This window comes from Dermacentor variabilis, chromosome 6, assembly GCF_050947875.1.
Source record: "Dermacentor variabilis isolate Ectoservices chromosome 6, ASM5094787v1, whole genome shotgun sequence".
NCBI classification, from domain to species: Eukaryota; Metazoa; Arthropoda; class Arachnida; order Ixodida; family Ixodidae; genus Dermacentor; species Dermacentor variabilis.
The window spans coordinates 132387483-132404772 of record NC_134573.1 but is presented as its reverse complement, the minus strand read 5'-3'; the positions used below and the strand labels follow the sequence as shown (position 1 = coordinate 132404772).

The following is a 17290-nucleotide window of genomic DNA, read 5'->3' as shown; positions in this document are numbered from 1 at the left end:
TCTCTGCGTTCAACGGAAAGAATTAGCTTGGCTCCTGCAGTACGCGTCAATCAATAATTTCCTGAAGATGTTCCAGGTGCGGTAAAAGAAAATGTGAAAAAAAAAGATAAATAAATGCAAAACAGCAGGATAGGTCAGTTTGATTGCGATATGCGCCGCGAATAAAGCGAAATCGAGACGACCTCCAGCAGCTGCCTGCCTGCATCATACGTTTCGCGGCACTTATTTTGTGCTTTTCATGTCTTTTTCCTCTTTCTTTTCTTTCCTCCATCATTTCAACGCGCATGATAAACGCTCGCGCCGTAACGTTGAAGGAAAGTGTATGTGGGATAGATGCATTTGATTGTTGTCAGTTTTTTTTTTTTTCGTCAAGGTTCGTTACAAGCGTACAGCTTCGACAGCGCATGCTTTTCGGCGAATGACAGATTGACTGCGCGTCTGATTCTGCGACTCTACCGTGTCTTTGTGCTTCAGTGCGCGCCCGATCCGACGGGTAAAGGAACGCTTTACGGGTCACAAGTGAAGGCGTATGATTGGATTTCAGCGAGAAAAAAAATGAGAGGATGAAGCATCGAAGCGGTCTTTGCAGACGGTGATCATCGCAGGTGCGGGGCTCAGAGAGAGGCAGAGAAAGAGGGACGACAAATGTATAGACATAACCCTGACGCATTTTATGTGCGGGCACTGAGTCATATTGCACAACCCGAGTTCGCAAGTGTCCGATTCGAGGCGATTCCAGCGAGATCAGAATGACATGGACAGACACTCACGCACGCGCACAGATAGATAGATAGATAGATAGATAGATAGATAGATAGATAGATAGATAGATAGATAGATAGATAGATAGATAGATAGATAGATAGATAGATAGATAGATAGATAGATAGATAGATAGATAGATAGATAGATAGATAGATAGATAGATAGATAGATAGATAGATAGATAGATAGATAGATAGATAGATAGATAGATAGATAGATAGATAGATAGATAGATAGATAGATAGATAGATAGATAGATAGATAGATAGATAGATAGATAGATAGATAGATAAGCACTTCTATCTGTATACATGCGTCAAGCTGCGAGTCAGTCAACCACAATGTCTCGAGCTGGGCTACGCGCCCGCTTCTTTTTATTTCCTTCCCCTCATTCTCTTTCTTACCGTAATTTCCTCTTCGTACTCGTGTAACACTTCTCGCCGTCCGCAGAGTCGCAGGCAAGCGCGCACGCGTGCATGATTTCGAAGCCGCCAAGCAGGCACGCACGTCTTTTCTCTATAACCCGCGCGCCCGCGTGCGTCCACCCATAAACGCGAAAGGCTAAGCGGAGCCGCGTCGTACTGCGGCGCGCGTATGGTCGATGGCTTTTTCTTTGGAGGAAAAAAAAAAAGCGCGAGGAACGTCATTGCCTCAGAAAGCCCGGCTTCTTGCGTGCTTTTCTTGAGCGCTCGCTGGCTGGAGCCGCGCGCGGCGTTCCAAAAAAAAATTACACGGAAGCAGCGTTGAAGCGTGCTTTCGGCGCTTCTCTCTTTTATTTCTTTTTCTTATTTTTTTTTCCTCTCACGAGCGTGTCCTACGGGTTCTGCTGACTGAGTGACCGCCGAGCTATACATATAGCCGGCTGCAGCTGGACTCACACGTGTGAGCGAGCAGCGTCGAGCATTCTCCTGCACGACGCCGCCCGGACAGCTTTCAACGGTATCGTGCAAACGCAGATGACCATTGTCCACGCGCTGGAACTATACGTGCACATGTGCGTGTGACGAGCGTGCGGGCTCGTACGTGTGTGTCTATGCGCGTGTTTGTGCATGGGTGCGTGTATGTGCGCATGTGCGTGCGTGCGTGGGAGTGACCGCTATATATAGGCGGACGCGTGTGGTTTATGATTGACGGCCCAAAGACCTCATCCATTCCCAATCCGCCCAGCTTCCTCGTCTTCTAGACCGGGACCTGAAAAAAGCGAGGGCCGAAGTTGACCTTTCGTGGACCTTCGGCTTCGTTTTTTCTGGCTTCGCTCAGTTCTCCGCGTGGGTTTTCTGGGTGTTATATGAGTGCCGAATGCAGGCGGACTCTATCGCAAGCCGAAGAAAAAGTCGTTGCAGAATGCCCACGGCCCGGTTTGAAGCTCGTTTGTAGGCCGCGTATGCTCTTTGACCCCCATTTCTTCCTTTGCTTTCCTTTGCGGCCACATGGTATACGGTGCACTTTCTCCAACGCGAACAAGAAGTGTACGAGACGTTCGCGACGGTGTTTAACGGCGGCCTCTCTGTGATGTCTGCGGGCTTGTAAGAGGAAGTCCCGTAACCAACCGACCAGCTGACCGCGTTGACGTGAGGAAAGCTGCTCGTCTCCGAACGAACCTTCTCTTTGAAAGGCGAAATTGTTCATCGTCCTATGCGGACGATGAACCGCACGCGATCGGGTCTGTTATTGACGCGTGCTCTTTTCCTGACCCGTACCCATTTCCCAATATTCTATAAACGTTTTTTTTATTAATTTGCTTGGAGCACTTTAGTCTCCTGCGCAGAAACGAGTCTAGATGCAGAAGATTTTAGTTTAGACAAAAAAAAAAAAAAGAAACAACAAGAAATTGAGGAGAGCGTTGCGCTGTTTTGCCATCGCATGCCACGTGAAAAAACGTTTATCTTTGTTTGTTTGCTTGTTTTTTTAAGTCCACATCGTGCACAACTTTCTGACTACGAATAGCTAGCTCCGTTTATTGTCTTAGTCTTCAGCAGCACGCTGTAGGCGGGCGGCGGTTAGAAACGCCAGGGGTGTAGGGGATTATAGTGTCTGTCTGTGGGTTTCGGTACCTGGACAACCTCACATTTTATTGAAACCTGCCTTTGCGAATACTCGTGAGAAAGAGACGCTGAACACAGCTTCCCTCCCCTCAAAGAGAACCATGGCTACGCTCCTTAGGCAATTATTTATATATGTCGCTTTCGCTTCTCACGTCGCTGGCGCGCACGCGCATCTGTGCAGATACCCGGTCCACGCCAGGAAATGTCGGCACGCAGCCACTGTGTTACGAGTATTGTGTGTCTTCCCTCTCTCTCTCTCTCTCTCTCTCTCTCTCTCTCTCTCTCTCTCTCTCTCTCTCTCTCTCTCTCTCTCTCTCTCTCTCTCTTCTATTTTTTGCATACCACATAAAGACGCTCCTCGGGTGCCTTAGAAATCCAGTTATATCGGGAATCGCATCTCGACGTCCCTGGGTGTTGTTTATACGCGCAGAAGACCAGTGCTTGCTGCACCTCTGCCCGCGCCGAGAGTCTGTAGCTTTATACTTCCTGCCGCGGCGGTTCACCTTGGGATCGCCATCATCAAGAGCACGGCACCGAACTCACCCTTATACGCACTGGCCGAACGAGGCATCCGGCGAACGTTCAGTTCGTCGGTTGCCGCGGTGGCTAACGCCCCGGATGGATTTCCAAATAATTAGACATTCTCCCATTTGTCTTGCGCCATGTGCGTGCAGTATACAAGCTGGCGAGGGAGGGAGGCTTCAAGTGGAAAGGAGGCGGAGAAGGGTCGTGCGATACTAACTGCGTGGACCGCACCGTCGATGTATAGTATATATACTCCGTGCGGTCGTTAATCATGCGCGAGCCATTATACATCCTTTTAGGAGTTTATTTTTCTTTATTACTCGTATTATTCGAGTCTCACCGATAGTAAATACGGACTGGTGGGCGTGCCCCGCACTCGTGTTATGTACTTTGTACGGCGCGCGTATAGGTACACGTCGCCGCTGCGTTCTTGAACGTGATTCCACACCCACTGCGTTGCTCCTCTGCGTTGCGCGCTCTCGCTGTAGTTCGTGCGTTAGTACGCGCCCTCGCCGGTGCGATATCTCGACGTCAAGGACGCTCATATCGCACGCTAGCCGTTTGATCTCGTGCGGCGTGCTTTCGTGTTTCCATTCTATATTGGGTTGTTTTTTTTTTTTTTAGTTTCTGCAACCTTCGACACTCTGTGCATTCTCATCGAAACCTCCATAACATCCCAAGCGCACTCCTTCAGTGCCAAGCACAGGTTCCGGCGTTCTTGGCGCGTACGCTGTACTGCTCCCTGGTGATTAATTTCACTGCACCGAAAAATTTAGGCTCACCTGACGGGTAGATGGTTTGAGTGATGGAGTTTAACGTCCAAGAGAAACGAATGAACCATGGCGCCGGACGCCATGCTGGAGGTCTCTGGATTAACCTTGACCAACTGGGTTTCTTTTAACTTGCACCTAGACAGAGCTCGGCGTACGATAACGGTGGCAGCTGACGACAGATAATGGTGCGGCCAGATCCAAGCGATAGTATCCGTTGAAACGTTGTTCAGCAGTGTTTTAATGATGATCGCACGACAAGGAATGTAAGCGAAAAAAAAAAAACCTTTAGCAAGATAGCAGCTGACTTATCGTTGAAGCAGACCACTGTCCAATAATTTAGTCTCTCATAAACTGCACTATCGCATAAGTCCGCTCAGGGTCATCCATCTTCATCTCACTGTCCTGGCCTGGCGAACGCTTGTGTGCGTGGTTTCAAAGCTACTAAGTGCCTTACTCCCACGAACAGTTTGCATTATCCGCGCCTAGAAAGCAGAGCTTGATAGTTGAAGCAAGTTAAATGTCCAAAGCAACGCGTCGTCTAAGTATACTTTCGAGATTCAAAAGCGTAATGAGGAGTATTAGGCTAGGGCCTCTGCTAGCAGATATAGGTCCACATGCACCGCGGAGCACTTGCTGCTTTCGCCACTCACTCCAATCATTGGTTGTTTTTCATCTGGTCTTTCTTTCTTTCTTTCTTTCTTTCTTTCTTTCTTTCTTTCTTTCTTTCTTTCTTTCTTTCTCTCTTTCTTTCTTTCTCTCTTTCTTTCTTTCTTTCTTGCTCTTTTCCTTCTTTTTCTTCTCTTTGAAGCGCGCAATATTGGTATCGAAGGCTTCCAAATAGCTGCCTAGCTCAACTAGCCATATGGTCGGCATTCGCTGGTGACCTTGGAACCCCCCTCTATATACCTGTCCCATGCGACCGAGGTCGATCGCATGCCATTAGGGCAACGAGCTAGTTTGGCGCCAGATCCTTGGCTAGACGCGATGTGCCAGTGCGCGCGAGTCTGGGCGTTTATTTGTGTTTACTTTAAGCTTCGTCCGCCGTATCCAGATCCCGCTTTCTCTACAGCCCCGAGAGACACGGCCAAAACCGTATCGACGGGGCGATTCCTTTCAGACGTGGTCTAATCGCGGCCAATTTCCTTTTGCCGCCCCATAAATGGGGGCTCCCGCGGCCTTCAGCTTTTACTTGCAGAGTTTCTCGATCGTCAGGCCAAATCCGGATAGTCGGAGTGGCTTGGCGGTTTGGCAGCGTATAAATTGAAGCAGGGCTGACAGCGTCGGTGTGCGCTTTCATTTCCCGCGGAAGCCAGATAATAGCTGCACGGTCGCGCGAGTGCTCTTGGGGCAGATAACGGACCACACAACGACACCTCAATTACGAACAGTCAGCCGTAGTACCCCTCGTTGTATAATATAGATGACAGCACATCGTCTACTGCATACGACCATATCGAAAGACAGCTATACTGTATACCCACCATAGCTTGTCTCCATGCGGTGGATAATTACGTGCAGTCACGACGGGATCAGAGGCCACAGGACGGCTTCTATAGTCACGCAACTTGCCTTTTCCTCGCTTGACATTCTGGCCCTAAAAGAGCCAAAACTGTATAACCGCAGATCACTATATATTCCTGATTGAGGATCATTAGCTGCTACAATATCGCCGCCGAAGACGCCGGATCGACACCCGGGCATCGGTACCGAGATCACGTCGCAGTAAGGTGAAAATAAACCATTTTTATTTTTTTCGTTTCGGAGTCATCGACATTCTCCGTTGACGCTTAAGGAAGGCCGTACGCGGTATGCAGCTCAGAAGTGCTCGTGTAATCGAGCCAGTCCTCCCCTTTCGCGAACCATTGACTACGGTCAGGGGCCGCCCGCACGAAGCCACATTTCCTGGTCCGCTGCGCGCGGCACCCCGCGTCGAGCCGAGAAGCCGATGGTTCCTCAAAGGACGACACATGCGGCTGCTACCGACTCGGAGTCACTTTCACTCGCCGCCGCATCACTGATCGGATGCGTCACGAACGGAACGCGTGCGTGGCTTCCCCATGAGAGACGCGCGCGCATTACACGCTGCGTGCGTTCGCTCGCCAGCGTCAGGCCCGAGGCACGCCTTTCAGGCATGCGATACTCGCCTCTGGCTGGCTCGTGTTACTTGCACGCGTGAAGGAGCTTTCGCGTCACGCCCGCCGCCGCCGCAGAGAGTCTCCGAAACGTTCCCTTTGGGCGTCGTCGTCGTCTCGTCTCTCGGGAGCTGTCGACAGCGCCGGGCTGGAAGCCAGTGCCATCCTATGCGGCGGCGATGCTGTGTCGTTCTGCGGTCTCCGACGCCCACGCATTCTTTCCGCCGCACGCCTTCGAGGTGCTCTCACAGCGAGAGGGCGGACGAGCGTCTCCGCGGAGTCTGAGCGGTGAACGTGAATAGTTGCGCGCAGCGTGTTAATAAAGCGAAGGAGTCATGAAGGACGTCAAGTTTGGCTAGTCGTTCTTGGTGATTACCACAGGGCGCTGTATTACGCATTTAACTTTACCTTATCTAACTTTATCGGGATGTGTTGCGTTTAACGTATATGTTGCAGCGACTTAAAAGGGTCGAGCCACGTATCATCACCATTCATCATAACCATCGGCGGGAAGGACTAGACGACGTAAGCGCCGAGTTGCAACTTATGGGTAGCTGGATATCAGCGTATGAACGGCAGTTCAACGCACTCAACCATTAATAGCAGGACGATGACCTGTCGTCTGCTCATACCTCTCTCTAGTGATCGGATCTTGGCTGTGAGCTCGGCTTGGCTTCGCACCGTGAGACAGTCGAACTGCGTGCAATGCGGAAACTTTATGACAGTTCATTTTTACGTTGCGCTGCGGTTAGAGCTATGGAATTCTTGCACGATGCTGCTATTTTTTTGTCTCATACAAGGCGAGATACCAGGTTTGCTTGTCTGCAAGGTGCATGAGGTAGCATGCATTAAATACTCTCCGTGCCAATCTCCCAATACCCTGCCGTAGGCTCGTGTAAGCACTTATCACAGTCGTAATAGAGTACATATTGTGGCACATCGGAACGAGCAAACAAGTTGGGAACGGATTTAAAGGCCTAATCAGAATTCCGACGTCAAAATGTTTCGTCAACGCTGGAATGTTTCAGTCTGCTGGAAGGCAGATTTCGATCGCATTTTCATATCCGAGAAAAAAAAAACGAGGATGCACCTATTTCGGGCGAAATTTCTCACTGCGCATCACACTTGATTATTTGCTTGCCTAAAGTCAATGTTTACTTGTTAACTGTGCTTTTGTTTTCCCTTCTTCACTCATACTTGGCTCATGGTAATCTTTCCACTTCGTCTATGTTAATTCGAATGATTCCTTGTATTTCAGGACATATAATTTCTCTTTCTCTCTCTCTTCTTGTAATCCGCATCATGTGCAATATCGTTGTGGTCGTTGTTTTCCTCTCAGCGTTGGCAGCGATGCACGCAACTTGTGTATGCAAGGTGCTGTAGAAGCACGAGCGCCTTGTCATGCTTCAGTCATTTCAGCTGCGCCGAAGCATTTTTTTTTGCTTTTTCTTTCGGATTTGCGCATACACGCATGAAGAGGATGAGCGACTCCGTGGTACGCAGACATGGCCGCCCGTGCTGCCAGCTCTGGGCGGGGTCCTCTTCGCTCGTTCCACGAGCATGTCAAGAGAGCTAGGTGTGAAAGTGACGGATAAAGGCGTCACCGGCAGCGTATTCGGCATGCCGAAAGCGCCATGGGTGACGTCGGCGTGAGCTTGGAAGACGGTGCTGTTTTCCACGTCTCCTGGCAGCTATAGCGTGTTCCGTCCTTGGGCGTGCGTGCCACGCTTGGCATCTTCGTCGTTGATGGTGGGATGGCTCGTTTGAGGCCGGACGTCAAAGGGTACGCGAACCGGCAAGAAGTGACGATGAACGGTTTTACTACTTCATCCAGACGTGGGGGCGGTCGCCGCGTGTATACTATAATACCCTGTCGCACGTGAAAGACAGTTGTGCGACCTTTTCCCGAAAGGGGCGCCGTTGTGCATGAGTGCCCGTCCCTCGGGGCTTCTTGTCTGGCGCCGAAAAAGAAGAGCCGCCCAATATTCTCCCTCGTAAGTCTGTACTCCCATTCACACCTTCCTCAGAGTCGGCGTTTTTGTTGGGGCACGTTTGAAGACAGCGCAGAAATTCGTCAAATATATATGTGTGTGTGTGTGTGTGTGTGTTTCTGTAGGCCACTGGAAGCCTTCCGTCAACGCTACACGCAACTCCTGACTCTGCGCACCCGTCGGCCTTGAGCGGTTGCCGAGCAGACAAAAAAGAACGCGGAGCGGACACACTTAACGCGGGCTTGCGCTCTGTCTTCTTCCATGTAGCTACACTACCACATTCGAACGTCCACCGGCCGTCTTTCCTGCGTCGTCGTTTTTCAATCTGCCGCCGCCCGTCTCCTGCTTACGAGATACACCGGTTTTTTTTTACAAACGGCAGGCTCAGTTTCTTCGCGCGAGTGCATGCGCCGCACTCCCAACGCCGAAACTCGCCTCACTACTATAACACCCCCTTCCACACGTCTTCGCGGGAGAGGAACGCGGCCGCGATCGTACAGAAAGCGCGTTGGCGTCGGCGAGGCGAAATGCACGTATGCGCGGCGCGGCCGTGCCGAGCCGGCGCTGCGCTTTCCGCATCGACGATCGCTTCACTGGCATCACCCGCGGTGGCAAAACGTTTCTCCCCCAGCTCGCGCGCGCGCGCTCGTCCAATGACGCACGGATATCTCGAGGGCGGCTGTTCCTGGAAGCGATGACCCTGGCTTTTTCCAGGTCGCCGTGGTGGAGTAAGCTCGCTTGCCGCCGCCGTGATTATGTATTCGCCAGAAGGAGCTGTAGAAGCTGCCTTGCCTGCTCGCGTATGTACGCAGTCTATACGGCAAATTTTATTACGAGTTTGTAGTAGCTTCTTGCGGTCGCGCTTGGTTCGTCCCAGGCGTTTTCTCGGACTGCGTGTATACTGAGTTCCCACCGTAGGCATATCAAAAGGATTCCCCGTGTCCACTACAGCTTCTTTTAGCCTCACTGTCGACACGGTTGCCAGCAGGGAAGATTAATGTGATGTGAGCCTTTTCGCGTTCCCGACGTCTCATACACGGAGAAGCGGCCTGCTTTATATCATTTGCGCGCGCTGCAGTTTCTGGGAAGCAAGTTAGAATACGCTTGCATTAACCTACGCAATAGCAAATAGGCTGTGTACAGTAGGGCTGTGAAGACTCCGGCTGGTCCGTTTTCGGTTGGAAGCAAGAGACAGAACAGAGTCCGGACGATGAGTTTCCCAACAATGGAGAGACGAAGGAGAGGCTACAAATTGAACAGCTGCGCGTATCACTGCAAGGCTGCAAGACGGTGAGAAGAGCGCCGCTCATCATTTGCCACCGAAGGTGAGAGTTACTGTATATGCTAGCAAAGGGACCTTTGGCAGCATATACAGTAACTCTCACCGACGGCGCACAGGAGCGCCATATAACGCTATAGAGCACAGCACTCACGCGTTCACCCGAAGCCTCTGCGAAGTTTGATCATCCACTTGCTTCAGTCAGAATAGGTTTCTTTCTTTCTTTTTTTCTTTCCCAAAACCACTTATGCATTGGGAATTCTCTCGAAATTAATCTTGTTTTGCTTTCAGTCGGCACACATACTAGTAATTACTCGTTAGGCAATAAATTAATTCTAGACATCTGACACCACGCTGTTATTTTCGTTTCTGTTTTTTTTTTTTTTTTTTTTGAGTTGGTAGAGCAACTTTCTCTGTCTGCCCAAATTTGATTCCCTGAGGAGGACGATGTTTCTTTCCTCGGCTTACTCGGTGTTGACTTTTTACGAAGCACTAGGTCTGCTTCCTTCGTAACCTGGGCGACATTTTCTCCTGCGGTTAAGCCAACTTTCCAGGCGTGTGGTCGAAACGTGCGGAAAGTCACCCAAAATAGCACACGCGTGCATGGTGCGGTCCGATTGGCGCTTGGCTCCAGCTGGACAGTCATTTCACGCGTGTCGGAAGCTCCTGGGTCTACTTTTCTTTCTTTTTTTTTTCGGTGTCGTGGTTGCAGCGATTATATGGCGTGTCTGCGCAGTTCTATATCCGCTCCTTATTCCCACCGTCTTCCTTCGTGCACAAAAAAAAAAAGATAATAATAAAGTAGACCTATTTCCGTCTTCAATAACAGCATTGTCGCAGAAACGTTACCGCCCTGGCCCCTTCTCGTTCTCGGTTTTCATGCTTCCCACTTTGTGCTCTGGTCTTGTGGTTTCTCAGCGCTTCCGTTTTGTGCCCGTTGCTTCGTTTCGCGTGTTTCCTCCGACGTAACTTGCAGATGTAGGTCGTCTAGACGATCGGCATAACTGGGCTGAGCAAATGTGCACTTTTCCTCCGGCAGGCCCGGTGGCGGTTTCAATCGGGCTTGCGTGTCGCTATTTTCAGGTCCATAAAGGTCCCCCCGTAATTGGGCCGCGCTTCCTGATTGCTTTCCGCTACTCGGATGTAAAATAGGTTCCCCGTACTATGAGCATAATATTTTGCAATCTAACTATGATGGTTTTTTATCGTCGCTTGCTGCATGACCGCATATGCGTTTTCTCTCTCTCTCTCTGTCCATTCCCCTCCCCACATGTAGGGTAGAAAACTGGACTCAGTGTGCATGGTTAACATCTCTGCCTTTCCTTCATCCCTTCTCTCTCTCTCTCTCTCTCTCTCTCTCTCTATCTCTATCTCTCTCTCTTAAGACATATGCGCTTGTATGAGCGGGCGCCACATTTTTCTGGCTTCACAACATGGAAAAAGCTTCTTTCTTTCTTCCTATGATGCGTACTTTTGTACGCAAACGAAACCTGAACACGAAAATTTTCATCGGAGCAGCGAAAATCGTGAAATGGTGATTGTTCGCAAAAAAAGAATAGGGGGGGGGGGGGAAGAAGAATAAACATCGTGAATGTTTGCATCGGGACAAATAAATAGTATTGTTCTTCGTTTCGATCAGTAGGAAATATGCACTGTTCAGTTTATCATTGCGTCACGAAACGTGCACATCCGCTCTGCTTGTATTTGTATACCACCGGCATACGGTGACGGTGATGCGCGCAGTCGGCGATAAAAGTTAAGGGGACACTAATTCCACGACGAATGTGAATTTGTGCTTCGTTAAGCGCTTCTCATTTTTAATGCATTAGTCGTTTGATCGCAAAGGCTACTGTCCACTTAAAATTTGGATTGGAGGCTGAAATGGCGAGAATTCAGCCTTTTTCGCCGACGGTATGTCCGACCGTACGCGTTGCGTTGTCAGGCCACAACTTTCCAGTACTGGTAGCCAACCGGAACTACCTCTGGTTAACCTCCCTGCGTTTTTATGCAACGTTTTTCTCTATCTCTTGTGCTATCCGAGCTTAGCATGCAAGCTAGGCCAGCGCAACAGATGTTTCCATAAAGGCCCGGCATCGCCCTTACTCTACATGGGAGACTAATGAGATGCAGTCGCGCATTGTCTGCCTCGTCATCCACGTATTCAGGCAAGGAAGCGCCGCTCGCTTTGGGAAACATCACAACTATAGGTTGCATATGCTATTGTTCTGGGTATATTAGGCAATCGGTGGAGGGAAATCATTTTCGTTCAGGCGCATATAATAGACCGCCGATGACTGACCTCCTGCTTGACGCGGTGAGCTCTTTTTTCTTTTTGTATTATGTTGCTGTACGTCGCCGCAATTGTTTGATGTAGTCGTGCGCTTGATGAGATCTTGACATAGGCCAGCGATATGTTAGTAGTCGATACTTGTTTCTTCTTCCCTCTGTGTTTGCCTTTGCAACTGGCGAGCTAAGTAGATATTGTTTCAGTTTATTTGATTATTGATTCAGGAATATGAAAATAAAAAAAAAAGGTTTTCGAATCTACAGCAGGGACCGTAGTGCATATTCTATAGAGAAAAAAAAATTAAGTATAGAGCAGCTTAGGCGAAAAATCCTCGAGAGGTATCGTCAGTACATATTTGACCGAAACAAAAGTCAAGTGTCAAGAGGTGGTCCTTATAGTGATGAACGGTGTTCTTCATAAACGCCCTCGGATGTATACTACTATGGGAAGCCACATGGTAAGCTAAAGCTAGAGTATATCGTCGTTCATCGCCCGTCGAAACACACCGATGTCGCAACGTGACGTGACCAGCATTCCGGCAAACGGCCCTCGGCCGCATTATGGAGAAGCACTGCGGGGAGCTTTTAATTACGAGCAAACACGCCGCGTGCCTCACCTCGCTGCCGTACACAATGTTGCGACAGCGCGAACCTCCTGTTTGCGCGGCGCTTTGAAGAGCGTCGTCCCTACAAACTGCTGTCCCGACGAGGCGAAGCCGAGGACCGGCTTCGTTTGTCTCCACGCTTTCACGGGCAGAACGTTTGCCCGCGGGAACCACACTGTTTGCTGCCGGAGGCGTCGCGCGACGCCGTCTCGACGACGCCGTACGAAAGTCATCACACACGCGTGGAGTCGCGTCTTCATTGTGCCTTCTTCCTCAAGGCCCTTTGGCGCGTCCCTCTCTCTTTCTGTAATAGTAAAAGGAGGAAGGCTAGTCAACGCGTGGCGGTCTTGACGCACGCGCGCGTCTTGGTGGGGGTAGGCGTTCGGAAAACGCGCCCGGGCGAATACACACACACACACACTACCGCCGCGGCGCCGACAACGAACACTGATTGCACAAGATTGTCGTGACACGACCGCATACGGCGAGCGTGCCGGCGGGACTGCATGGTCGCGGGCAGTCTTCTCGGCGTGGCCGAGTCGGCGACACGAATTTGCGCGCGCTAGCAGCGGCGGCCGACGCAAAACGAGGCCGTGCGGAGCTCTCTCTCTCTCTCCTTCTCTCTCTCTCTCTATCTCTCATTCGCTTATGCCTTCTCTCTCTCTCTCTCTCTCTCTCTCTCTCTCTCTCTCTCGTACGCCGGAAGAAAGGACGGCGTGACGACTCGTGCTCGGACACCCGGCCCCGCGTCCTGTATGCTCATATGCGTCTGCCACTTTTTTTGTTTGTTTTTATTTTTTACGCGCAATCGTGAACTTGGCGTCACTGCGAGCGCCGGCAACGTCGGCGGAAAGCCGACGAGACGAGCGAATTAACGACGGCATCCACCGGGATGTCGTGTCCGCGCTCCGTCGTGACCGTCGATTGCTCCAGCCACTCCGGACTCTTGGCATTGCCGCCGAGTGGAGCGCGACCTTTTCGGGGCTGTCAACGCGCCCCGCGTGCGGTCGCTTCGCGTGTCTCGTGGAACTCGCGTGAATTCGTTAATGCATCTCGTGCTGCGGCATCTGGCTGGTCTTCGTGTCCTGCGAGACGTCGACTGCAATGAGCACGATGCAGTTTGCTTCGGAACACGCAGAATTTCGTCTCTCACAGTTCCGTACATTGTGGGAGAGCGATTGGGTTCGTTATTGGCCGGGCCGCCGCTGTGCTGCCGTTGTCCGCTAATGTTAAGATTGTCGAATTCCGCCACATTGTCGCGTTCGCGACCTCGTCAATTCTCACTGGCCCACGGGGCTACTACGGCCCGTCTAATTAGCCCGAAACGCCAGCTAGGCGGAATTTGACAACGTGGCGGAATTTCATAGTGTCGGGAATAAAACTCTGGGTAATGAAACGGATCGTTGCAATTGCGGTCACATGGAGCATATTTTCCAAAGCTCAGTCACATTTTTCATTTCGTCATCGATCATTAAGTGACATGTGGCTCGGACGCGTGTCACGTGACTCGGACACGTACCGCCGAGCTTCCCTCACGGCCGAGATCGACAGCCCGGTACGGCAGGTTTTAAAAAAATGACGAACGGAATATAAAATGGATTGTCACAGAATACGTCCCCAAATGTTCGCTACGAGCGAGACGGTCACTGTTGCTGGGGATCTGGTTTTTACGGATCCCCTGACGGCGTTCGAGACGGTGTCGTGCGACGCGTATAATGTTCGTGTAATATGCTCTGGTTTCGCCGGATCGTTCTGCGCATTCTGATCGGTCGCTTCCTTTATTTTCTTGCAGTTGGAGCGTCTGCTGCAGTATGAGCAGTATCTGTCGCAGCTGGCCTCAGCTACGCCCAAGCACCACCCAGACTACAACGACCTCACCAAGGCGGCGCAGAAGGCAAAAAGCGTGAGTGCTCATTTCTCTTCGCATGTTTTCTCAAACTGATTATTGCCGCTGTTTATTAATTTAAATTCTATGTTTGCCTAGACGACCGTTGCCTAGACTAGGCTGCCTAGATTTTAAATTGCCTAGACGACCGTTCCGATAACACCCAAAAGAGAACAAACAAACAAACAAAATCTAAAAGGCTCCTTTGTATGAAACTGCGACCGAAATGGTTCGCGACAGCAAGCTCACATATATTTTGTACACGGTGCCACTGACGTATGTACTCCTCATCGGTAGTCACTTCCAGCGCGGATTCATCAACTTGCGCTATCGTGGCGCAGATTCAACCAACCAAGCCTGTGTTTGCTTCGACGCGGTATTGTGGCGCCATCTAGGATATTTTTGGAGAATGACGGCTGTTGCCCGAAATATTCCCGTGGACATCGTTGCGTCATTTTCCTTCTTCCCCCTTTCTTCTTTTTTGTTTTTCATGTACTTAAAACATATGACGCACAAGATGATTCAGTCCAACATGATACCACTAAAAACAATAATATGGCTTGCTAGTGCAAGTGAAATTTCACGTGATCGCACATCTCTCAGGTACATATGACACGCCAGGTGTTTCAGATAAGGGCCTTCGCGATTAGTACTAATGTTAAACGGGAAAAGTTTGGGAAGTCTATGGCGACTGAGTGGAGAACCGCAAATATTGCGTCCACCGGCTATGACGTGCTTCCCCGAGCGTGGCTCAAACCGATGACGACCACTTGTGTCCCGGTGCCGTGACAAAGAAAGCGAAAGAATGCAAGAATCAGGAACGAGAACGAAGCGGCAGAACTGCACGAGAAAGACGGAGGAAGTAATAGGCGGCGGGTGCGAATACTTGGCACCCGACTTGCAGCCGGTTTTCGCGCCGCGATAGCGTTTTGTGCCATTTCCATTTTGTATATATATATATATATATATATATTTTTTTTCCCCGCTTATTCACCTTACGTTCCCTCGCATCGTGGCGCAGCAAGAATAGTGGCGGCACTTCGCAGCATCACAGGATGACGGACGCGTGTGCCTGTCATTGAACGGGGGGGGGGGGGAGGGGAGAGGGGAATCTCTTTTTTTTTTTCCAGGCTTGCTTCTGTGATTACCACATTTCGTCGGTACGCCTATAACAACAACAGCGGCCGGGTCTGTACAACAACGCCTCCTCGGCCTCAAAGAAGGGCGAGGAGGAGGGCAACGGTGGAAGAGGCCCTATTCTCAAAACCGCTCATTTACGAATTCCGCGGCTCGAAACCTCCCTGCAGCGCTGTGTTGAGCGCGGATACACGATGCTGTAGCCGTCGGAGCTGTTTCCACGAGCGAATTACGAGTCGACCCGTAATTAGTATGGACAGCCGAGAGACGGATCCCCCTTTCTCCTCTTGGGGGCTCGTACTGCGACCCTGTAATCGCCGCGAAACCCGAGGAGTTAACTGCGCTTTCAAATTGGGCGCGTTGCTTCGAAGCAATTTTTCTAACGTTTAGGCTGCTCTCACTTCAGCACCCTCGAATGACTCTGCCCCACCCGCACCGCTCTTAGAGTATTTAAATGCGCGTACTCTAGCGTCCGCTTCCCTGGGTGATGTGGCATGAAGTGGTGTAGTGTAGCGCGGTGTGTCGCCATAGGATGCGGTACGACGCGGTGTGGTGGTGTGATGTGGTGTGGCGTCGTATGCATGCGTCTAGGCTCTATCTCCATATGGCAGTGTGCGCACGTGTGCGCATGCGTTTACGCATGTGTTTGCACGTGTGCCCCTGTTTTATCAGTTCGCCAGACTTCATCGTCGATTTCCTTGCATTCACTCAAACGCTCAAAGCACCTTGAATTTTGAGTTACGTCCTGCATCGAAAATAAGTATATACATTTAATATATCAGCCCGCAAGGCATAATTTTGATAAATCTTCTTTCGAAAGAAACGAAGCGTTGTAGTTATATTGGTATCGAATATTAATAAATAGAAATAAGGTATTCACAGCGCCTGCACAACGTTTCCATCATCTGAACAGAAAGAAAGAAGATATTACATATATGTAAGAATGATAGGTATATCCGTATGAACATTAAAATCAATAAGCGGTTATGGTTCAGTGGGAAACAACAGAGGGCCAGTGTGAAGCGAGGCTGAGCACGCATAGAGGCAGGGCTCGAATTAAAGAAAATATGTTATTGCCGTAAAATTGTTTGTAAGAGCGAATGCCAGCCGCCAATCATGATGTCAGGCATACTTTCAACGAAGGCGGCCGGCCAACAGCGGAGAGCACTTACGACCGATACGTATTGTGAATTCTTCTCCAGTCTTTTACATTCTTGCGTTGTTTTCTTTTGTTTGACCCGTTTTACTTTGTTTGCGCTTTATCGTTATCTAAAAAAAGAAAGAACAATGCGTGACCCAGCATTGTTCGCAGAAGGCATGAAACTAGTTTTATCCGGGGCCAGAAGGGTTTGGAAGGATGTAACGTTCATTCACAAACTTGAACGGAGTCGCATGATTAAACGCCGTAATCGCAAACGCCAGTACCTTCGTATAGACATTTGCTCGCGCGCGTCGGAAACTAATGATCGCCGCATGCAGGACCCGTTACACGCGTTGCACAGAGTGCTGCTATTACGCTGTCGGGCACCTCCTGTGTATATACGAAGCGACGGCGTGTGCGTACGCGCGTTGTTTTCCATCCGCTCGTTCAGCTCCGCACTTTCCTAGTTCCTGAAAGAGCGCCCTGTTGCTTCGAAACGACGTTTATGGCTCGTTATACTATACAGCTTCTTTCACGCTCCCGTCTCTACACGTAAGAGCGGAACAAATTACCGCTTCTGTAACTTCTTATGAGGCACCCTTAACAATTGACTGCGTGGAAACCCTAAGGGCGCGGCTTAGGATCATAACTGAGAGAGAGAGAGAGAGAGAGAGAGAGAGAGAGAGAGAGAGAGAGAGAGAGAGAGAGAGAGAGAGAGAGAGAGAC

General features: G+C 50.2%; 1 protein-coding gene across 4 annotated transcripts in view; it reads left to right on the top strand.

The window, feature by feature from the left end:
- Nucleotides 1–17290, top strand: part of LOC142585251 (uncharacterized) — a 788133-nt gene that overhangs the window by 729089 nt on the left and 41754 nt on the right. For all 4 annotated transcript variants that reach the window (XM_075695850.1, XM_075695854.1, XM_075695851.1 and 1 more), the window contains one exon: nt 14194–14304. In XM_075695850.1, the coding sequence (XP_075551965.1) occupies nt 14194–14304 (111 nt within the window). The remainder of the gene's footprint in view (nt 1–14193; nt 14305–17290) is intronic.